Source organism: Mobula birostris, chromosome 22 (genome assembly GCF_030028105.1).
Source record: "Mobula birostris isolate sMobBir1 chromosome 22, sMobBir1.hap1, whole genome shotgun sequence".
Taxonomy (NCBI): domain Eukaryota; kingdom Metazoa; phylum Chordata; class Chondrichthyes; order Myliobatiformes; family Myliobatidae; genus Mobula; species Mobula birostris.
In genome coordinates this window covers 1,096,621-1,120,316 of record NC_092391.1, presented here as the reverse complement: position 1 = coordinate 1,120,316, position 23,696 = coordinate 1,096,621, and the positions used below count along the sequence as shown (strand labels likewise).

The 23,696-nt window shown below is 44.0% G+C and overlaps 1 protein-coding gene across 7 annotated transcripts in view; it reads left to right on the top strand.

The window, feature by feature from the left end:
• The window catches only part of akna (AT-hook transcription factor), a 141,920-nt gene that overhangs the window by 82,079 nt on the left and 36,145 nt on the right, over positions 1 to 23,696 (top strand). For 5 of the 7 annotated variants that reach the window (XM_072240001.1, XM_072239999.1, XM_072239996.1 and 2 more), the window contains 5 exons: positions 4,868 to 4,971; positions 6,427 to 6,659; positions 11,493 to 11,634; positions 12,685 to 12,831; positions 13,756 to 13,868. In XM_072240001.1, the coding sequence (XP_072096102.1) occupies positions 4,868 to 4,971; positions 6,427 to 6,659; positions 11,493 to 11,634; positions 12,685 to 12,831; positions 13,756 to 13,868 (739 nt within the window). Of the gene's footprint in view, positions 1 to 4,867; positions 4,972 to 6,426; positions 6,660 to 11,492; positions 11,635 to 12,684; positions 12,832 to 13,755; positions 13,869 to 13,946; positions 14,083 to 17,646; positions 18,489 to 23,696 lie in introns of those variants that run through there. The other 2 variants (XM_072240000.1, XM_072240002.1) reach the window with 2 other exon arrangements.

Genomic DNA, 23,696 nt, shown 5'->3' with positions numbered 1-23,696 from the left:
GGACTGAGGAGAAAAGATGGGGAGTCAAAGTTAGAAGGTGGGGGGAGGGGAGAAAGAACCACAAGGTGAGAGGTGAAACCAGGAGTGGGGGAGGGATGAAGTAAAGAGCTGGGAAGTTCATTGGTGAAAGAGAGATACAAGGGCTGGCGAAGGGGGAATCTGATAAGGAGAGGACAGAAGGCCATGGAAGAAAGAGAAGGGGGAGGAGCACCAGAAGGAGGTGATGGGCAGGTAAGCAAGTGCTCATGCCATCAAGTTGGAGGCTACCCAGGTGGAATTCAAGGTGTTGCTCCTCCAACCTGAGTGTGGCCTCATCGTGTAAGCAGAGGAAGCTAGGCATTGACATGTTGGTATGGGAATTGGAAGTGGAATTAAAATGGGTGGCCATAGGGAGATCCTGCTTTTTCTGGCAGATGAAGCATATGAAGCGGTCTCCCAATCTACATCAGGTCTCACCAATATACTGGAGGCCAGACTGGGAGCACCAGATACAGTAGATGACCCCAACAGACTCAGCGGTGAAGCGTCACCTCATATGGAAAGACCGTTTAGGGCCCTGAATGGTAGTGAGGGAGGAGGTGTAACACCTGTCTCGCTTGCAAGGATCAGTGCCAGAAGGGAGATCAGTGGGGAGGGACAAATTACAAGGGAGTCACATAGGGAGTGATCCCTGTAGAAAGCAGAAAGTTGAGGGGGGTGGGGAAGGAAACGTATGCATGGTGGTGGGATCCGATTGGAGATGGCAGAAGTTACAGAGAATTATGTGCTGGCCACAGAGGCTGATGGATTGGTAGGTGAGGACAAGTGGATCCCTATCCCTACTGTGGTGGCAGGAGGATGGGGTGAGGGCAGACATGCATGAAATAGAAGAGGTACAGTTGAGGGTAGTTTTGATGGTGGAGGAAGGGAAGCTTTCTTTGAAGAATTCCTTAGTTCTGAAATGAAAAGCCTCATCCTGAGATCAGATGCAGCAGAGACGGAGGAATTGAGAGAAAGGGATGACATTTTTGCAAGTAACAGGATGGGAAGAGATATAGATCAGAAGTCTGACAGATGCCTCCTGGCAAATTCTAGCCGAGATTTCACGTGCGTTTTTTTCAACAGTTGCTTCTCTTTGCCACTCTCCCATGAAGCTGCGACTGGTAAAGCACCTATGCAAGAGTTGTTATATGCGCAGTCTGTCCCATCTCAGCCACTGAGGCTTATAACTCCTCCAGTCCCCTTCCTGCAAGGTTACTCAGTTTTTGAGGCTAATAGACAATAGGTGCAGGAGTAGGCCATTCAGCCCTTCGAGCCAGCACCGCCATTCACTGTGATCATGGCAGATCATCCACAATCAGAATCCAGTTCCTGCCTTATCCCCATAACCTTTGATTCCGCTATCTTTAAGAATTCTATCCATCTCTTTCTTGAAAGCATCCAGAGACTTGGCCTCCACAGCCTTCTGGGGCAGAGCATTCCATATATCCACCACTCTCTGGGTGAAAAAGTTTTTCCTCAACTCCGTTCTAAATGACCTACCCCTTATTCTTAAACTGTGGCCTCTGGTTCTGGACTCACCCATCAGCAGGAACATGCTTTCTGCCTCCAGCGTATCCAATCCCTTAATAATCTTATATGTTTCAATAAGATCCCCTCTCAGCCTTCTAAATTCCAGAGTATACAAGCCCAGTCACTCCAATCTTTTAACATATGACAGTCCCGCCATCCCGGGAATTAACCGTGTGAACCTATGCTGCACGCCCTCCATAGCAAGAATGCCCTTCCTCAAATTTGGAGCCAAAACTGTACACAATACTCTAGGTGTGGTCTCACCAGGGCCCTGTACAGCTGCAGAAGGACCTCTTTGCCCCTATACTCAACTCCCCTTGTTATGAAGGCCAGCATGCCATTAGCTTTCTTCACTGCCTGCTGTACTTGCATGGTTGCTTTCAGTGACTGGTGTACAAGAACACCTAGATCTCTTTGTACTTCTCCTTTTCCTAACTTGACTCCATTTGGATAATAATCAGGATGGTCTGCTCTGGGCAGATTTACAGCTGTGCCATATTCTTTCCATTTCTTGATGATTGAATTAACTGTACTCCAAGCGATATTCAGTGACTTGAAAATTTTTTTGTATCCGTCTCTTGACTTGTGCTTTTCACAATTGCTTGGAGTGTTCTTTTGTCTTCATAGTGTAATTTTTGCTAGGATATTGACTCACCAGCAGTTGGACCTTCCAGATACAAGTGTATTTTTCTACAATCAATTGAAACACTGTGACTGAACACAGGTGATCTCCATTGAACTAATTATGTGACTACTGGCTGCACTGGTGATGATTTAGTGTGTCATATTAAAGGGGTGAATACTTATGCAATCAATTATTTTGTTTTATATTTGTAGATAATTTAGATCTCTTTGTAGAGATCTGTTTTCACTTTGACACAAAAAAGTCTTTTTCTATTGATCAGTGTCATAAAGAGCCAAATGAAATTCATTGTCATTCAATGTTGTAAAACAATAAAACATGAAAACTTCCAAGGGGAGTGATTTCTTTTTATTGGCACTATATCTCACTTCTTTACATCTCCTCATCACCAATTGAGATTCTGCAAACAATTGTATCATCAACAAATTTATAGATGGTGTTGGAACTGTGCCTGGCCACACTGGATGTAGAGAGAGTAGAGCAGTGGACTAAGCACACATCCTTGAGGTGCGCCAGTGTTGATTGTCATTCATAAGGATATTTCATTACCAAACAACTCTGGGCTGTCATATCCCAGTGAGAATGTCAAGGATTCAGTTAAAAGGGAAATACAGAGGGAGGAATATATCCACTGTATAATTTGTTTTATTCTCTGTCACTTTGTTCTCTGTTCTGCTGTTGACGCTGCACCCTCCTGAGCTATTGTAGCCAGGAGAACTAATTTAACAATGTATCCTAAATTTGTATCCTAAATTTGTATCCCGTGACTCATTGGCACTGTAAGTTATATATCAGTGATGCCTCAAAACCATTTTCCTGACATTAACTTACTAATCAAGTTTATTTAAAAAGCTTCCCAATTGTTGAAAGTTAAATGCTAGGGACACAGAAATATAAATCACAAAGCAAAAATGTTACCAGTCCTGTGTGTTATAGCAGGGTACTGAAACCCACCAATTGGACAGTTTCCATGACACTGTCAGGAAAGAGTGTAGCCCTAGGCTGTTCAAAGGTATTTGAGTTTTGGAGCCCTCCTCAGTGGAACCAATAGCTGGCCATTTCCTTCTATTGAACATATTTAAGGGCCTCATGGTACTATAGCAGTTAGCGCAATGATACTACAGCTCAGCACGTCGACATTTGGAGTTCAATTCCATTGTTCTCTGTAGGCAAGTTTATACGTTCCTTCCCATGTACACAGGTTGACTCCAGGTGATTTGGTTTCCTCCCACAGTCCAAAGACATACTGGTTAGTAGGTTAAAGGTCATTGTAAATTATCCCATGATTAGGCTAGTGTTAAAGCTGTGGGTTGCTGGACGGCACAGCTCAAAGGGCCAGAAGAGCCTGTTCCTGCTGTAAATAATAAATATTAGCATTAATCTTGTCCTGGACTTTGGACACCAACTGTCATTACACTAATATCCACCAGATGGTGCCAGATGTGCAGGCAAGCTGCTGCCACTTTCCTCATCTCTCTGAGATGTTGCTGTTCATTCCCAGCGACCTGTCTTTATTCCGGCAGATCAAGAGCTGAGGACGTTGTAGAGCACATTAATCTCTCAGAGTGAAATCTCAATGAGATTTTAGTCCCATGGAATTAATTTAAGCGGCTTTATGACGCTCTGGAATGTAAAGGTGATGTACTCCCTGTGGTGAAGAAATGCGCAGATGACCCAGTTTTGAATTGGTATTGGTTTATATATTGTCAGATGTACTGAGATACAGTGAAAAGCTGGTCTTGCACACTGTTCGTACAGATCAGATCATTACACAATGCATTGAGCTAGAACAAGGTAAAGCAATAACATTGCAGAATAAAATGTTAATTCCATTGACAAAAATGCAGATTGGAAACTGATGAGTGAGAGTTTATTTTAGAAATTAGTCACAGATTTCAAAATGTATTGAGCTGAGAAATGAGACTCCAATTGTGCCTCTCACAAGCAAAGGGGCCTCTCCAAATTCCTCCAAGACTGGAAATAAACAAAGAAAATGCTGGAAGCTCACCAGTTCAGCCAGCGTCTGGAGACAGAGCCCCAGTTAGTATTTCAGGTAATTTTAAAATTCCATTCAGATGAAAGGATCTTTGAACGAAACTGTTATCCCATCTCCCCCTGTTAATGCTGTTTGACAACTAGGTCCAGCAATTTCTACCTTAATTTCTGATATAGGGAATCGGAAGTTTTTGTTTATTCAACATTACTTAGACCACACACATGCAAAGGTGTGTATGAATGCATGGTGTGTGCGTGTGTGTGTGTGTGTGTGTGGGCCTTTAATGTATTTGCATGTAAATGGATGTGACACTGTACACACATATAAGTGTAAGTATATATGTGTAATACATATTTTTGGTTACATGCATGCTAAACACGTGTTTGTGTGCACACTTATGTCAGCTCTATTCATTAACTTTGTTGGAACAGTGGAAGAACATTAGGGTTACTGTATTTTTCTGACCTCCCTCAGTAAGGTCAGCCTGGTCCAGCAACCTCTCAGTAAGTGGGTAATCTCTCTCATAGGGGATCAAGGGCAGTCCAGTGTTTTCTTGGGAACGGTTCATGTCCACTCCTCCAGCCTGTCCAACCACTCAGTGAGAACAGGGCCGACCTATGATCAAATCTCCTCAGTCCCTCGGTAAGCAGTTTTGCAAACCTCTTTTTATTTTTCAGGAACGCATTATTTCTCCAGAGACAGACAGCGGGTTTGTGGGCTCAGAAGTCAGCCGGATCACACCAGCCATCCGTTCTCCTGAACATCATCACCCTCTCAGCAGGTAATCAGAGAAGCATAAGCAAAATAAAATATTGTACACTAGCAAAAGGCTTTGTTTCATGTGTGGATGCCAGACCATTAGAGATTCAAACAGCACAGATGAAAGCTGAAACATCTCAACAGATAGGGCAGGAAAATGGGCAGATGGTGTTTTGGGCTGAGACTCTTGGTCCATTTCTTCCACAGATGCTGTCTGACCTCTGAGTTTCTCCAGAATTTTGTGCATGTTGCTCCAGGTTTCAGCCTCTGAGGTCTCTGGTGTCTGTTACATCATCCATTCTAACCACTGCAAGGTTCTTGGTATTGGCATAATGTTCCCAGCACATTGGCTTAAGCCAAATTAGAGTCAATTAATAGAATTTACCAAAAAGGCAAAGAGTAAAACCTTTTGACAAACATACACAACTTGCTGGAGGAACTCAGTAGGTCAGGCAGTATCTATGGAGGGGAATAGACAGTCAGCGTTTTGGGCTGAGATCTTTCATCAGGATTTGCACCATACCTGCATGAGAAATGTTTGCATTTTGTGTGTGTTGCACTGGATTTCCATCATAGAAACATAGAAACATAGAAAATAGGTGCAGGAGTAGGCCATTCGGCCCTTCGAGCCTGCACCGCCATTTATTATGATCATGGCTGATCATCCAACTCAGAACCCCGCCCCAGCCTTCCCTCCATGCCCCCTGACCCCCGTAGCCACAAGGGCCATATCTAACTCCCTCTTAAATATAGCCAATGAACTGGCCTCAACTGTTTCCTGTGGCAGAGAATTCCACAGATTCACCACTCTCTGTGTGAAGAAGTTTTTCCTAATCTCGGTCCTAAAAGGCTTCCCCTCTATCCTCAAACTGTGGCCCCTCGTTCTGGACTCCCCCAACATCGGGAACAATCTTCCTGCATCTAGCCTGTCCAATCCCTTTAGGATCTTATATGTTTCATCATCTGCAGAATTTCTTGTGTTTGATATTCTGGCAAAGAAAGTTCAATCAGACTCATCGGCAGCCCATTGGGCCACGGTCAGAGAGAGTGCACAAAGGCACTTTGGAAACAGAGATTGGAGATGGGCTCCAAGTTTAATGTTTTAAATTTCCAGACAATTAAGTCTCATTATTATGTACTTAAAAGAGCTGTTTGAGCAATGAGCAGCTGAAGATGGAGTGTAGACCCCTGGCCAGGAGGACAGACAACACTGCGAGATGGCCATATTGATATGTGGTAGAAAGAGAGAGGGAGGGAAGGGCCTCCCACGGTTCCCCTAAGTATCTGAGCTCTTCATACTCAGGGCTGTAGGCAGACTGTACCTCTGAACAGCATGTGCTAATACTGTTGTCAGTGCAGAGAATCACATCACTTGAGACAATGGAAAGTCATTGACATTAGGTTTAGTTAGATAAGCAGAGTGACTTACTACATCTCTGAACAAGTGAGTTCCAGTATTTACTTTTTCCCACCACAGATCTCCAAGCCAGAGAGAAACATTACTGAAATCTCCCCCAGGAGGAGTGGCACGACCTAAGCAAGCCCTCAGCTCTCAGGAGGCTCCTCAGAGAGGCATGAACCACCACTTCACCATCAGCCAGAACCGACAGGGATGGGGAAATATTGTCCGAGGTGGTCATTCCCAAACCAGCTCTCCACAGCTCTGCGCTGGCAGCACAATCAGTGAGTTCGAGCAGGACACCTTCATCAGTAAGTGAAATGTTTCTTTGACTTGATGGAAGGGGTCCGTGGTAGTGGAAGCTGATATTGGGAAAGAGTGGGGGATCATGTGCCGACCAAATCAAACCAAACCAAAAAGAAGTCTCACATTTTGTACTTAACCAGAAGGGGACCGGCATTCTTGTGAGGTGGCTCAAAACATAGTTGGCAGGGGAAGCAGGCTCTCTGATGCCGTTTGCAGATAGATCTTAATGAATTAGAGTCATAGAGGAGTATAGCACATAAACAGGCCCCTCGGCCCATCTAGTTCATGCTGAGCCAAGTAAACTGTCTACACTCATCAACCAGCACCAGGACCTTACCCCTACCAACCACATACCTATCCAAGCTTCTTTAAATGTTGAAATCAAGCTCACATAACCAACTTGGCAGCAGTTTCACACTCTCACGATCCTCAAGAAGAAGACGTTTCCCCTCATGTTCCCCTTAAACTTTTCACCTTTCACCCTTAACCCATGACCTCCAGTTGTAGTCCCTTCCAACCTCAGTGCAAAAAGCCTACTTGCGTTTACTCTGCCTATACCCCTCATAACTTTGTATATATCAAATCTCCTCTCAATCTTCTACATTCCAAGGAATTAAGTCATAACCTATTCAATCTTTCCATATAACTCTGGCCTTCCAGATCCGGCAATGTCCTTGTAAATTTTCTTTGTACTCTTTCAAACTTATTTATACCTTTCCTGTAGATAGATGACCAAAACTGTATCCAATACTCAAAATTAGACCTCACCAATGTCTTATGCAGCTTCAACCTAATAACCCATTTCTCGTACTTAATACTTTAATTTATGAAGGCCAATGTGCCAAGAACTTTCTTTATGACCTTATCAACCTTTGACGCCACTTTCAAAGAATTATGGACCTGTTTTCCCAGATCACTTTGTTGTAGCACACTCCTCACCACTCACTGTGTAAGACCCACCCTGGTTGGTCCTACCGAAGTGCGGCGCTTGCATTTGCCGCATTCAATTCCATCTGCCAATTTTCAGACCATTTTTCCAGCTGGTCCAGATCCTGCTGCAAGCCATGATAGCCTTCCTTGCTGTTCACTTTACTCTCAATCTTGATGTCATCTGCAAATTTGCTGATCCATTTAACCACATTATCATCCAGATCGTTGATATAAATCACAATTATTGGACTTCATTATGGGACTGGTCTCAGTAGAGTGGGAGTGTGTGTCTATGAAGATCACTTTGGAAATAGTAACAGTAACTTTGTATATTGATGAGGAGAGGGTTGGACCATAATAATGATCTTTAACTGAGGGAGGTCAAATTCACTGATGTCAGGGGGGCCAGGTAGACTGGAGGGCAGCTACTCACAGGTAAGTCCACACCTGAAGAGTGAGAAACAGGACCAGGCAAAGGTAGACTCGAAGACAGCTATTCATAGGTAAGTCCACCCCTGTAGAGTGAGAAACAGTGACCAGACAAAGGTAGAGTAGAGGGCAGCTATTCACAGGCAACTCCACACCTGTAAAGTGAGAAACAGGATCATACTAAGGTAGAGTAGGGGGCAGCTATTCACAGGCAACTCCACGCCTGTAAAGTGAGAAACAGGATCATACTAAGGTAGAGTAGAGGGCAGATATTCACAGGTAACTCCACACCTGTAAAGTGAGAAACAGGATCATACTAAGGTAGAGTAGAGGGCAGATATCCACAGGTAACTCCACGCCTGTAAAGTGAGAAACAGGACCAGGCAAAGGTAGACTGGAGGGCAGATATCCACAGGTAAGTCCACATCTGTAGAGTGAGAAGCAGACACAGGAGGAATAACAAGGGTTTAAGGCCAACATGTTTCAGTCAGGAATAAAGGCCAGGGATGACATGTACAAGGTGTCTGGGATGTCAAGGGATATTGAGGACTAGATAAGAGAGAAAAGGAAGCATGAAATCAGGAGGGCTAAAAGAAGGCATGAGGTTGCCCAAGCAGACAAGGTGAAGGAGAATCCTAAGGGATTTTAGAGATATGCTGAGAAAAAGGATTGCAAGGGACAAAGTTAGTCCTCTGGAAGATCAGAATGGTAATCCATGTGTGGAGCCAAAAGAGATGGGGGAGATCTTAAATAAATAAATTTTTTGCATCTGTGTTTACTTAGGAGATGGACACAGAGTCTATAGAAGTGGGGCAAAGCAGCATTAACTTCATGGAGCCAGAAGGTGTAGGTGAGGTCCATAACTGAACATTTTTTACTGCTTTTCACAGGCGAAGCAGGTTTTGTAGTTGGAGAATAAAGTGAGGGAAGACCATAGGACCATAAGATATACAAACAGAATTAGGGCATTTTGCCCATCGATTCTGCTCTGCCATTTCAGCATGACTGACCAAATTTTCCTCTCAGCCCCAGTTTCTTGTCGTCTCCCCATATTCCTTCATGCTCTGACCAATCAAGAATCCATCAAACTCTGTCTTAAATATACATAAAGACTTGGCCTCCACAGATGCCTGTGGCAAAGAATTCCACAGATTCACCACTCTCTGGCTCAAGAAATTTCTCCTCATCTCCATTCCAAAAGGACTCCACTCCATCCTGAGGCTGTGTCCTCTGGTCTTAGAGTCTCCTACCATAGGAAACATCCTCTCCACATCCACTCTGTCAAGGCCTTTCACAATTTGGTAGGTTTCAATGAGGTCACCCCTCATTCTTCTAAATTCCAGCAAATATGGGCCCATCCTTGCTTTTATATTCTAGTCCTGTTGACATGAATTCTATCATTGTATTTGCTTTCTACACCAGACTCAACCTGCAAATTAACCTTTAGGAAATCATGCACAAGGTCTCCCAATTACCTTTGCTCCTCAGTTCTTTCTCTCCATTTAGAAAAATAGTCAACACTTTCACTTCTACCAAAGTGCATGACCATAAACTTTCCAACACTGTCTTCCATCTGCCACTCCTTTGCCCATTCTCCAATCTGGCTAAGTCCGTCTGTAGTGTTTCTACTTCCACAAAACTACCTGCCCCTCCACCTATCTTCATATCATCTGCAAACTTTGCAACAAAGCTATCAATTCCATCATCCAAATCATTGAAATGTAACGTTAAAAAGAATTGGTCCCAACATAGATCTCTGTGGAACACCACTAGTCACTTGCAGTCAGCCAGAAAAGGCTCCCTTTATTCCCACTCTTTGCCTCCTGCCAATCGGCCACTGCTTTATCCATGCTAGAATCTTTGCTGTAATACCATGGGCTCATAGCCTTGATAAGCAGCCTCATGTCTGGCAACTTGTCAAAGGCTTTCTGAAAATCCAAGTACACAACATTGTCTATACAGCTTGTTATTTCTTCAAAGAATTCCAACAGATTAGTCAGGCAAGAATTTCTGTTGAAGAAACTATGTTGCCTATGCCTATTTTATCATGTGTCTCCAAGTACCCGGAGACCTCATCCTTAGTAATCGACTCCAACGTCTTCCCAACCACTGAGGTCAGACTAACTGGCCTATAGTTTCCTTTCTTCTGCTTCTCTCCCTTCTTGAAGAGTAGAGTGACATTTGCAATTTTCCAGCCTTCCAGAACCATTCCAGAATCTAGTGATCTTGAAAGGTTATTACTAATACCTCCACAATCTCTTCAGCCACCTTTTTCAGAACCCTGGGGTGTGCACTATCTGGTCTAGGTGACTTATCTACCTTCCTGACCTTACAATTTCCCAGGAACCGTCTCTCTAGTTATGGTAACTTCACACATTTCATGAGCCTTGGCATCTGGAACTTCCATCATACTACTAGTGTCTTCCACCATGAAGACTGAAGCAAAATACTTATTCAGTTCCTCTGCCATTTCATTGTTCCCCATTACCACCTCTCCAACATTGTTTTCCAGCAGATCAATATCCACTCTCACCTCTCTTTTACACTTACTGTATCTGAAAAAGATTTTGGTATCCTCTTTAATCTTACTGGCTGGCTTACTTTCATATTCCATCTTTACCTTTGAGTGATGAGGTTCTGCATAGGAAGTTCAGGGAGTTAGGTGCTAAGTTAAAGGGCAGGACCTCCAGGGTGTGATCTCAGGAATGCTACCCATACCATGTGCTACTGAGGTCAGAACCAAGAAAATTACACAGTTTAATATGTGGCTAAGGAGTTGGTGTAGGAGGGAGGGCATAAGATTACGTGACTTCCCCCCCCCCCCCTCGCTGTTTTGAATGTGTCTGTTTTTGTTTATTAGCTCCAGACGAATGCTGTCTCATTCGGCCGCATCCATGTATGGTTGAATGATGATTAAACTTGATTTGATTTGATTAGTAGGCTGAAAGGTGGGTCCATCTCTGGGGCTGGAAGGGATGTGTTCCAGGCTGCCATGGTGGTTAAGGGAGAACATTACTGGGGCTCCGGCTGGACGTGTGAGGCATCAGACATTAGCAGACCTGGTGTCCATTTTCCCAAAAGGACCGCAAGGAAAACCCATGAGGCTGATACCGTGATAGTGAAGGTAGAGGAAAAAAAATCTGAGAGCACGGATTAATGATCACTAAAAAGGCAGAGACTAATCAGAGACCGCTAATGGCTTCACCAAGGGCATACCTTGTCTGTCCAATTTGATTAAAATCTTTGAAGAATTAGCAAAGTGTATAGGTGAAGGCAGCTCAGTAGATGTATTTTAGTGATGCTTTCAATGAAGTCCTATATGGAAAGCTAGTTGAAAAGGTTAAGACTTGGGATCCAGGCCAGTTTGGCAAACCAGATCCAAACCTTGTCAAGAGGAAAGAAAGAGTTATGTTTTTGGGTTGTTTTTGTGATCAGATATCTGGAATTAGAGGCTATGATTTGTTATTGGTTTATCTCAGGTCACACGGAGTCGGAAGCTGATGGTCTCGGCCCCTGTGCTGGGCAGAGGTGTCAACGTTCATCTCTGATCTCATCACCTTTAACCTCCCATCCTAAAGTTCAGTACAGTCCCAGCCTTTTGAACATTCGATCAGCAAGAGAGTGAGTAACAATAACAGTCTTGACTTCTTGATATACAAGCCACACATCTGTGGGACTGAATAAATGACAGTCAGGAGATCATTAAAAATCTGATCTTGATAGAATGAGCAGGTGTCAGCCTGAGCATGGAACATTCTATTATAGTATAGGACCTCTGGCCCACAATGTTGCATTGACCTTTTAACCTACTCTAAGATCAATCTAACCCTTCCCTCCTACAGAGCCCTGCATTTTCCTATCATCCATGTGCCTACTGAAGGATCTCTTAAATGTCCCAAATGTATCTGCCTCTGCCTGTGCGTTCCACGTACCCACCACTCTCCATGCGAAAAACCTACCTCTGACATCCCTCCTATACTTTCCTCCAGTCAGTTTAAAATGATGTCCTCTCTTATTAGCTATTTCCACCCTGGGAAAAGCTCTCTGTCAGCTGAATCTATGCCTCTTATCATGTACACCTCTATCAAGTCACGTCTCATCCTCCTCCGCTCCAAAGAGAAAAGCCCTAGCTCACTCAACCTATCCTTGTAATCTAATCCAGGCAGCATCCTGATAAATTTCCTCTGCACCCTCTCTAAAGCTTCCACATCCTTCCTATAATGAAGCAACCAGAGGTGAACACAATGTGATCTAACAAGGGTCTTATTGAGTTAGCGACTCTTTAACTTAATTCCCTGACCCATGAAGGCCAATGCACCGTATGCCTTCTTAACCATCCTATGAGATTGAGTGTTGGACTGCCCGCCCTGCAGTCAGGTGGGAGGGTGGGAGTGTGTGAGCACGTCAAGCCCAGCAGAGACTCAACAAGATGTTCACCATTTTTGTTGAGGATAATCTGTTGGTGCAGCTCACATCCCATGCATGGACAATAAGGAGCTCATTCAGAAAATCTTGTGTTTTTAAATCAAAAGCACTGAAATAGTCCCTAAATAACTGTGTTCTAACAAGCATCAATTTCTCCAAGCTAATTTCTGGACTGTAATTACCTAGGAAAGTGTTGATACTTTGCTTGCATTCTTTAATCCTTGGCTTCTAACCCTGTGCCTGCAGTGAGCTGATTCAAGCATTGCAAGTAGAGGTTTCGCAACTCAGGGATCGCCTGCAGCAGACTTTACAGAAGCCCCAAGGAGATTCCAAAAGGAATTCACCACCACCCAGACCTCGAAAGCACCTTATTCACCGGCACTCCCTCAGGAGGTCAGTAAGCCCTTAGAGTTACCTCAGAAACCAGTAGATAGTGCAAAGAAACACTGATATCCTGTTTATTTTTGATTGTCTGTGCATCCATTATAATGCAAGTGGGGAACTGGACAAAGATGTGCTGTGCAACCTATACCATACGAAAAAATGTTTCCTCATTTCTCCTCTAATCCATGTACCAATTACTTTATGCCTTCTGGTTTTTGATCCCCCCCCAACCCCAAGGGAAATGATCCTAGATTTGATATGATGGTTGACATTGAGGAGGCACATGGATTGCAGCTGTCCGGCCATTCCAGGCAAAAAATGATAAATGGATCTGAAAGCAGAGAAATGGAGTGTTATGCATTGGGCAAAGTGCAACACACCATGGGAGTGGATAGTAGGTGGGATGATATAGGGAGGTGTAGAGGAGCCTAGAGACCTTGAAGTGTATGCCCAGAGAAAAGGACCAGAGCAAGTTACTCGATCTTTACCTCATGAACAGAGAGGTTACCTACAAGTTGCATGTGATGCATGACAGGTTGGGATACTGTGAACTGTTCTGGCCGCCATCTTACCAGGAATGTGTATTATCATGGGATATGATGGAGGGGAGATTTACAAAGATGTTGCCAAGTTACAAGGAAAAATTGGATAAGCTCAATTTGTTTGGAAGAGAGGAGACTGAGGGGACACTGACTAAGGCGAAGAAAGGACCCATCTTCTTTAGTAATGATGTCAAAAAGCAGCTGGAGATTTAAACTAAATAGGAGAAGGTCTCTGTCACTGCCCTCTGACCTCCAGTCCCCACCTCTAATCTCCAGTGCTTATCACTGGTTCTGACCTCTGCCCTTTAGTCTCTGACCTGATTTTTATATGTGTCAAATCCCAAAGCACAGTGTGACTCATCTCAGGCATCACTCTGATTCTCTTCTGAAGGAAACTCTCACAGAAAAGTGAGGAGGAGGGAGAGGGCCAGACGAGCCACAAACCTTCAGCGAGTCACAGCCACTCGACACCAATGCCATACTTCGGATCAGAGCCCGAAATCAGTAAGTGTGCTCGGAGATTTTCACACTAATTAAAGCTCTGTGAGAAAATACCTGACAAAGTGATTTGTTCCTCACAAGGTGTCTACCACCCTCTGCTCACACATCCTGAGTGCCCCTGAGGATAAATGTTCCATTACTTCGACTGCGACTGCACGGTACTAACACTATTTCAGATCCAGCGACCAAGTTCAGTTCTAGCTGCTGTCTGTGACCACGTAGGCTTCCTCTGGGTACTCAGGTTTCCTCACTCAATCTAAAAATGTACAGGTTAGTGGGTTAATTTCTAAATGACAGTAAATGAGAACTGAGTGTCCTCATAATCTAATCTAATCTAATCTAATTGGTCACATGGATGTAATTGGACAGCACAGACTCATTGGGCCAGAAGGGCCTGTTACCTTGCTGTAATAAAAGGAACAAGAATCTCTGCTCTCAGTTACTGCACCTCAGGTATCAGTGGGTCACCCTACCAGCCGGTCAGTGGGTCAGCAAACTGGCCAGTTAATGGGTCACCATACCAGCCGGTCAGTGTGGGGCCTAGTTGCTGTTTTTTTTATGTAGTCACTATATACTTCTGTACCCTGAACACTTCTAACCCCCATCAAGAAGGCCTCAAGGCTCTCGGCTTCTTTCTTGACAAAAGATCCAATCAATCCACCTCCACCAGCTAATTTTCAGTTATCTCGACTATATCTCTTCCCACCCTGTCTCCTGTAAAAATGCAATTCCTTTTTTTCAGTTTCTTTGTCTCCACCAGACACAGCTTTCCTTTCCCCGACATCAGAGATGTGCTCCTTCTTTAAAGACAGGGTTTCTTTCTTTCTGCTGTTGACGCTACCGTCACACACATCTCCTCCATTTCTCGTACATCCACACTCGCCTCATCTTCCCACTGCCTTAATACTGATAAAGTTCTTCTTGACCTTACCTACCATCCTTTCAGCCTTTACATCCAACACATTATCCTCCGCAACTTCCGCCATCTCCAAAGGGATCCTACCACTAAACATATCTTTACCTCTGCCCCCCTCCCACTTTCTGTAGGGATCACTCCATCCATGATTCCCTTGTCCATTCATCTCTTCCCCCAATAATCTCCTTACAGGCATTTATCCCTGCAAGGGGCCTAGTACTACACTTGCCCCTACACCTCCTCCCTCAGCTCCATTCAGGGCCCCAGACAGTCCTTCCAGGAGAGGCAACACTTCATCTGCGAATCTGCTGGGGTCGTCTATCATGTCCGATGCTCCTGATGTGGTCTCCTCTGCATTGGTGAAACCAGTTATAAAGCACCTCCACATCATCCACCAAAACTTCTCAATGGCCAGACATTTTAATTCTGAGTCCCATTCCCATTCCAACATGTCTGTCCATGGCCTGCTCTTGTGCAAAGATGAGGCTACCCTCAGGGTTGAGAAGCAACATCTTATATTCCGCCTGGCTACCCTCCAACCTGATGGCATGAATATCGATTTCTCCTTCTGGTAAACAAATTCCCCCCACCCCTTTCCTCTATCCCCCACTCTGACCTTTTCATCTGTCTATTACTTCCCACTGGGTCCCTTCCTTCTTCTGTTTATCCTGTAGTCCACTCTGCTCTCCTATCAGATTTTTTCTTCTCCAAACTTGACCTTTCCCACCCACCTGGCTTCACCTGTCACCTTCCAGCTAGCCTCTTCCCCTCCCCGTACCTTTTCGTTCTGGCATCTTCCCCCTTTCTTAGTCCTGAAGAAGGGTCTTGGCCTGAAATGTTGACTGATTATTCTTTTGCACAGATGCTGTCCAACCTGCTGAGTTCCTTCAGCATTTTGTGTGTTAACTGGTTTTATTGTTCGATTTGATATTTGTCATCCCAAACAGTAGCTACCAGTGTAAAGTGATAGAGTCATTGAACACTACAGCACAGAAACAGACCCTTCAGCCCATCTAGTCCATGCTGAACTATTAATCTGCCTAGTCCAATCGACCTGCACCTGGACCACCATGTACTTACGCAGTGTTGAAATCAAGCCCGTATCCACCACTTCCACCGGCAGCTCACCCCACACTCTCATCACCCTCTGAATGACACTCACAACACACTGGAGGAACTCAGCAGGTCGGGCAGCATCCGTGGAAACGATGAGTCGATGTTTCGGGCCGGAACCCTTCGTCAGGACCTCTGACCCTCTGAGTGAAGAAGTTCCCTCTCATGTTCCCCTTAAACATTTCACCTTTCACCTTTAACTTATGACCTCTCGTTCTAGTTTCACCTACCCTCTGGAAAAGGCCTGCTTTCTTGATGTCCACATGTCCTAACATGTGGACGTTAAACACCTGTAAGGCAGCTGGGAATTATATAAATTGGGAATTAAAATGGTGATCACGAAAGTACTTAGTAGTTGGTGAATTCACTAATATCCTTCAGGGAAAGAAGTGTACCTACTCCAGCTAATTCACAGCTATAGATGAGGAGAGTAATTACCCCCACCCCCACTGGGTGCAGAAGAGTAAAGCCCTAGCTCCCTTAATCTCTGATCATAATGCATACTCTCTAAACCAGGCAGCATCCTGGTAAATCTCCTGTGTACCCTTTTCGATGCTTCCACATCCTTCCTATAGTGAGGCGACCAGAACTGGACACAATACTCCAAGTGTGGCCTAACCAGAGTTTTATAGAGCTGCATCATTACATCGCGACTCTTAAACTCTATCCCTGGACTTATGAAAGCTAACACCCCATAAGCTTTCTTTTAACTACCCTATCTACCTGTGAGGCAACTTTCAGGGATCTGTGGATATGTACCCCGAGATCCCTCTGCTCTTCCACACTACCAAGTATCCTGCCATTTACTTTGTACTTTGCCTTGGAGTTTGTCCTTCCAAAGTGTACCACCTCACACTTCTCCAGGTTGAACTCCATCTGCCACTTCTCAGCCCACTTCGGCCTCCTATCAATGTCTCTCTGTAATCTTTGACAATCCTCTACACTATCTACAACACCACCAACCTTTGTGTCGTCTGCAAACTTGCCAACCCATCCTTCTACCCCAACATCCAGGTCGTTAATAAAAATCACGAAAAGTAGAGGTCCCAGAACAGATCCTTGTGGGACACCACTAGTCACAATCCTCCAATCTGAATGTACTCCCTCCACCACCACCATAAGACATTGGAGCAGAATTAGGCTATTTGGCCCATCATTCCATCATGGCTGATTTATTATCCCTCTCAACCCTATTCTCTTGCCTACTCCCTAAACTTTTGACCCACTTACTAACCAAGAACTTATCAAACTTGGTTTTAAATAAGCTCAATGACAACCTCCACAGCTGTCTGTGGCAATGAAGTCCACAGATTCACTACCCTCTGGCTAAAGAAATACCTCCTCACCTCTGTTCTAAATGGACGTCCCTCTATTTTGAGACTGTGCCCTTTGGTCCTAGACACCCCCACTACAGGAAACATCTCTTCACATCCTCTCTGTCTAGGCCTTTCAAAATTCAATAGGTTTCAATGAGAGGCCCCCTCATTCTTCTAGACTCCAGTGAATTTTCTCTCATACTTCAATACAAGAGTGATTCCTTTACTGCAAAAATTAGTGAGATAAGGAAATTCATTCCTTGATTGCATTTATCTTGAATGAAATTTTCACTGATTGTTTGTAATATAAATCCCTAGATCTGTAGAACAAATCAGAGCAGAGATTATAACAGACTAGTGATATTGATATTGTTAGGTTAAAGATCCAAAGTGTTTCTCATGCCTTTTAATATCAAATGTTTTGTCACTAACACAGAAAAGCCCTCTTCACTTCAACATCTAAACCAGAAAGAAATTAAAAAGAAGTTAGTGCCAGAAAAAGGAAGGGAAGAAAACAGGAAACCCTTGACACTGAGAACTGACGAGATGGCCTCTTCACTGCCAAGGCAACAGGCAGCGATGGGGGGAGGGAAGCAGAGATCTCAGAATTCAGACACCTCTTTCTATTGGCTCAAGAATCAACTTACCCTGCAGCGTGAAATCATGAAGGAACAAAAGAGAAACAATAAGCTATTGGAAGAACTTATTGAAATCCACAGTGATATTAGAACTTTTATCCATAAGATTAGTTCTTCACTTTGAAGGCAGCTTTTTCAATCAGAGACATTGTAAGATAGAATATTGCTATGATTGGAGTAAATACTGGAAATGTTACATAGTTCACTTCTAGTCCACCCCTACCCTGAGACATATAGTCCAAGCCCATTGTCAACCAGCTACTCCAATCCTTCCACCTTTTCATTTCTGGCCACTGCAATGTTACAGCTGATCCCACATATCATGTTAGTTATTGGGGGTAGCCCCAACAACAGTCACACAACCAGGAGGGCTTCACCCCCTTGTGGGGACCAAGCTTTGAAACATGGAAGTGTCGTTTATAGTTTGAATGGTTCAGCTCCCACAGTGCCCCCACCCCTCACTGTAACCACTGAGATGACATGGTATAGAACCCTGTACTACCTTCTCCAAGGCAATGCCTGTCTAATGTCGATTGTTAGAGCTGGTGGTTCTGGAGCACTGGTTTTTCTGGGGCTGATCAACACACAGCAAACCATTTTGGCCTCAATTACTCTGAAAATCAGAGACTATTCCCTTTCGGTGATAAATCATGGTAATAAAATTCACATAAAACCTGTAATAATGTGTTTCTTCATTGTGAACAAATGTAGAAGAACCATCATTAAGTTGGGCATTTGCCCTTCTCAAGAGGATTTACTCAGCAGCTGACTGCCGTCTTCAGTGGTTTCATCTTCCTTCCGTGCCAAGCGTTCTATATCCAGCCCACGTTTATCAGAACCTGATGTCTTTTGTACCATCAGACATTAGAGACAGTGTCATATTCAGTGAACACAGAGTGGCTATTTCAAAGCCTAAATGCGTTCCTTCCCACAAAATCTCCTCTGGCAGGAGAGGTTGGCCAGCTGTTCAGCTGCAGCAAGCGTCTCACTTTGGGAAAGGCAGAGAGTGAAGAAAGGTTTAAGTAATGCAGAATCACTGAACTGAAGGATGCTGCAGAAGTTAACACCATCAGCAAAGTAGTAACAGAAAAAAAGGAAGGGTAGACAATTAGGAGGGGGATTAAATACGATCCACAGGTCCGTGTGTAACAGGAAGAATCCATCATAATAACGTTTTGAGAGAAATTTCTTGCTGAACTGCTCCAAGTTCATGTACCAGAGTGCTGTTAAACTCCAGATGAGAAATGCTGAAATTGTTAATTTAAAAATATGTCCATCTCTCCCATTTATCCCATACTTCTTTGTAAAGGGGACAGAAAATACCAGAAATCAAGGAAGCATTCTGTGTAAACTGCTGCAGTATAGCCTCAGCAGAAGGGAATGCAGATTGGAGGATACAATATTCAGCCACAGTCCACGTTCTTTACATTGCATTATAAATTGCTGCACTGAAGTTTTCAAAACATGGGAATAGGGGAAGTCAGTTAGTTCTTTGTGCTTATCTCAGTTAGAGGATAGGTGATTGTTGTATCAAGGAGATTACGTGGTCAGTAAGAGAATGAGAGTAGTCAGAGAGTGAGGACATGGAACAGTATACCACAGGAACAGGCCCTTGTTGCTATTGTATCTGCTCTTACTGACCACCCCCCCCCACCCCCCCACCCCCGGCCGTCTATTCCTGGCATCCACCGTTCAGTGTTGATAATACATCTCTTTTTGCACTGCCTTTCAACTGATCCCTCCATTGGGGATATGGTGCAAATGGTGGCCACCATAGTCAGTGAGAATGAGTGGGGCTGAAGAATCTGTTTCTGGACTGTCTGGTTCCTTCGCATTTTACCCTCTTGTACTTGACATTTCCACCCTGGGGAAAAAGACTCTTACTATATACCTGACCTATATCTCTCATAATTTTATGAACTTTTATCTGGTTGCTCCTCAGGCTCCTCCAACACTCCAGAGAAAACAAACATTATTTCCCCAACCTCTTATAGCTAATGCTCTCTAATCCAGGCAGCATTCCCCTGCATCCGTAACTACACTCCAAGTGTCACCTAACAAAGGTCTCTTTACCACCCAATCCGCTGTGTTGCCACTTTCAGGGGACTGTGAACTTCAGGATAGAAATGGACTGATTAAGGATAATCAGCATGGCTTTGTGCATGGTAGGTCATGTCTAATCAACCTTCTGGAGTTTTTTGAGGAAGTTACCAGGAAAGTTGATGAACGAAAAGCAGTGGATGCTGTCTACATGGACTTCAGTGAACACAAACCCACAGCCGTCAAACGCTCTTCATATGGCAAACTATTTGATCCTGGAATCATTTTTGTGAACCTCCTTTGAATCTTCTCCAGTTTCAGCACATCCTTTCTAAGATAAGGGGCCCAAAACTGCTCACAATACTCTCAAGTGAGGCCTCACCAGTGCTTAATAAAGTCTCAACATTGCATCCTTACTTTTATATTCTAGTCCTCTTGAAGTAAATGCTAACATTGCATTTGCCTTCTTTACCACAGACTCAACCTGTAAATTAACTTTCTGGGAGTTTTGCACACGGACTCCTAAGTCCCTCTGCACTTCTGATGTTCGAACCTTCTCCCCATTTAGATAATAGTCTGCACTACTGTTCCTTTTACCAAACTGCACAATCATACATTTCCCAATACTATATTCCACCTGCCACTTTTTGGTCCATTCTTCCAATTTGTCTAAGCCCTGCTGCAATCGCATTGCTTCCTCAGCACTACCTACCCCTCCACCTATCTTCGTATCATCCCCAAACTTTGCCACAAAGCCATCAATTCCATTATCCAAATCATTGACAAACAATGTGAAAAGCAGCAGTCTGAATACTGACCCATGGGGAGCACCACTAGTCACCGGCAGCCAACCAGAAAGAGCCCCCTTTAATCCCACCCACTGCCTCCTGCCTGTCAGCCATTCTGCTATCCATGTCAGTATCTTTTCTGTAACGCCATAGGATTTTATTTCGTCAAGCAGCTTCATGTATGGCACATTATCGAGTGTCTTCTGGAAATCTAAGTAAATGACATCCACTGCCTCTCCTCTGTCCACCCTGCTTGTTACTTCCCTGAAGAACTCTAACAGATTTGTCTGGCAAGATTTTCCTTTACAGAAACCATGCTGTCTTTGACTTATTTGTCATTAGTCTCCAAGTACCTCAAAACCTCATCTTTAACAATAGACTCCAACGCTTTCCCAACCGCTGAGGTTAGGCTAACCGGCCTATAATTTCCTTTCTTTTACCTTTCCCTCTTCTTAAAGAGTGGAGTGACATTTTCAATTTTACAGTCCTCCAGGACGATGCCAGAATCAAGTGATTCTTGAAAGATCATGATCAATGCATCCATTATCTCTTCAGCAACCTCTTTCAGGACTCTGGGATGTAGTCTATCTGGTCCAGGTGACTTATCCACCTTCAGACCTTTGAGTTTGCCTCACACCTTTTCGTTTGTAATACCAATGGCACTCACTCCTGCTCTCTGGCACCCACAGACCCCTGGCACACTGCTAGTGTCTTCCACAGTGAAGACTGATGCAAAGTACTCATTAGGTTCATCTGCCATTTCTTTGTTCCCCATTACTACCTCACCAGCATCATTTTCCAGTGGTCCAATATCAACTCTCACCTCCCTTTTACTCCTTATATAACTGAAAAAAACTTTTGGTATCCTGCTTTATATTATTGGCTAGTCTGCCCCTATATTTCATCTTTTCCCTTCTTATGGCTTTTTTAGTTCCCTTTTGTTGGATTTTAAAAGTTTCCCAAATATCCAACTTCCCACTCACTTTTGCTATCTGATATGCCCTTTCAATAGACAATAGACAATAGGTGCAGAAGTAACCATTCGGCCCTTCGAACCTGCACCGCCATTCTGAGATCATGGCTGATCATCTACTATCAATACCCAGTTCCTGCCTTGTCCCCATAACCCCTGATTCCCCTATCCATAAGATACCTATCTAGCTCCTTCTTGAAAGCATCCAGAGAATTGGCCTCCGCTGCCTTCTGAGGCAGCGCGTTCCACACCTCCACAACTCTCTGGGAGAAGAAGTTCCTCCTCAACTCTGTCCTAAATTACCTACCCCTTATTCTTAAACCATGCCCTCTGGTACTGGACTCTCCCAGCATCTGGAACATATTTCCTGCCTCTATCTTGTCCAAACCCTTAATAATCTTATATGTCTCAATCAGATCCCCCCTCAATCTCCTTAATTCCAGCATGTACAAGCCCAGTCTCTGTAACCTCTCTGTGTAAGACAGTCCGGACATCCCAGGAATTAACCTAGTGAACCTACGCTGCACCTCCTCCACAGCCAGGATGTCCTTCCTTAACCCTGGAGACCAAAACTGCACACAATACTCCAGGTGTGGTCTCACCAGGGCCCTGTACAAATGAAAAAGGATTTCCTTGCTCTTGTACTCAATTCCCTTTGTAATAAAGGCCGACATTCCATTAGCCTTCTTCACTGCCTGCTGCACTTGCTCATTCACCTTCAGAGACTGATGAACAAGTACTCCTAGATCTCTTTGTATTTCTCCCTCACCTAACTCCACACCGTTCAGATAATAATCTGCCTTCCTGTTCTTGCTCCCAAAGTGAATAACCTCACACTTATTCATATTAAACGCCATCTGCCAAGTTTCTGCCCACTCACCCAGCCTATCCAAGTCACCTTGAATTCTCCTAACATCCTCATCACATGTCACACTGCCACCCAGCTTAGTATCATCAGCAAACTTGCTGATGTTATTCACAATGCCTTCCTCTAAATCATTGACATAAATCGTAAACAGCTGTGGTCCCAATACTGAGCCCTGCGGCACCCCACTAGTCACCACCTGCCATTCCGAGAAACACCCATTCACTGCTACCCTTTGCTTTCTATCTGCCAATCAGTTTTCTATCCATGTCAATATCCTCCCCCCAATGCCATGAGCTCTGATTTTACCCACCAATCTCCTATGTGGTACCTTTATCAAATGCCTTCTGAAAGTCAAGGTACACCACATCCACTGGATCTCCCGTGTCTATCTTCCTGGTTACATCCTCGAAAAACTCCAATAGATTAGACAAGCATGATTTGCCCTTGGTAAATCCATGCTGGCTCAGCCCAATCTTATCACTGCTATCAAGATATGCCGCTATTTCATCTTTAATAATGGACTCTTTCCTTGGCTTTTATGCTGTCCTTAACTTCCCTTGTCTGCCACGGTTATCTACACCTGCCATTTCAGAACTTCTTCCTCTATGGGACATATCTATCCCGTGCCTCTTAAAACTTTCACTTATCGCCCTTAACACATGACCACCAGTTGTAGTCCCACCCAAGCACAGTGGATAAAGCCTGTTTGCATTTACCCCTCTATGCTTCTCATAATTTTGTATACCTCTATCAAATCTTCTCTCAATCCTCTATGTTCCAAGGAATAAAGTCCTAACTTATTCAATCTTTCCTTTTAACTCACGTCCTCCAGACCCAGCAACATCATTGTAATTTTTTTCTGTACTCTTTCAACCTTATTTATACCTTTCCTGTAGGTAGGTGATCAAAATTGCACACAACACTCCAAATGAGGCCTCATGTAATATGTCTTATACACTTCAACATAACGTAAGACCACAAGACCATAGGAGCTGAAGTATTCCATTTGGCCAATCGACATCCCATCTCTTGTCCTCAATACCTTGATTTTTGAAGGGCAAAGTGACAAAAGATTTATTTACAGTGTACAGAATAAGGTAGCTGAACTTGCAACACAGTTGCATATTGGCAGCTATGATGTTGTAGGCATCAAAGAATCATGGCTCAAGGATTATAGCT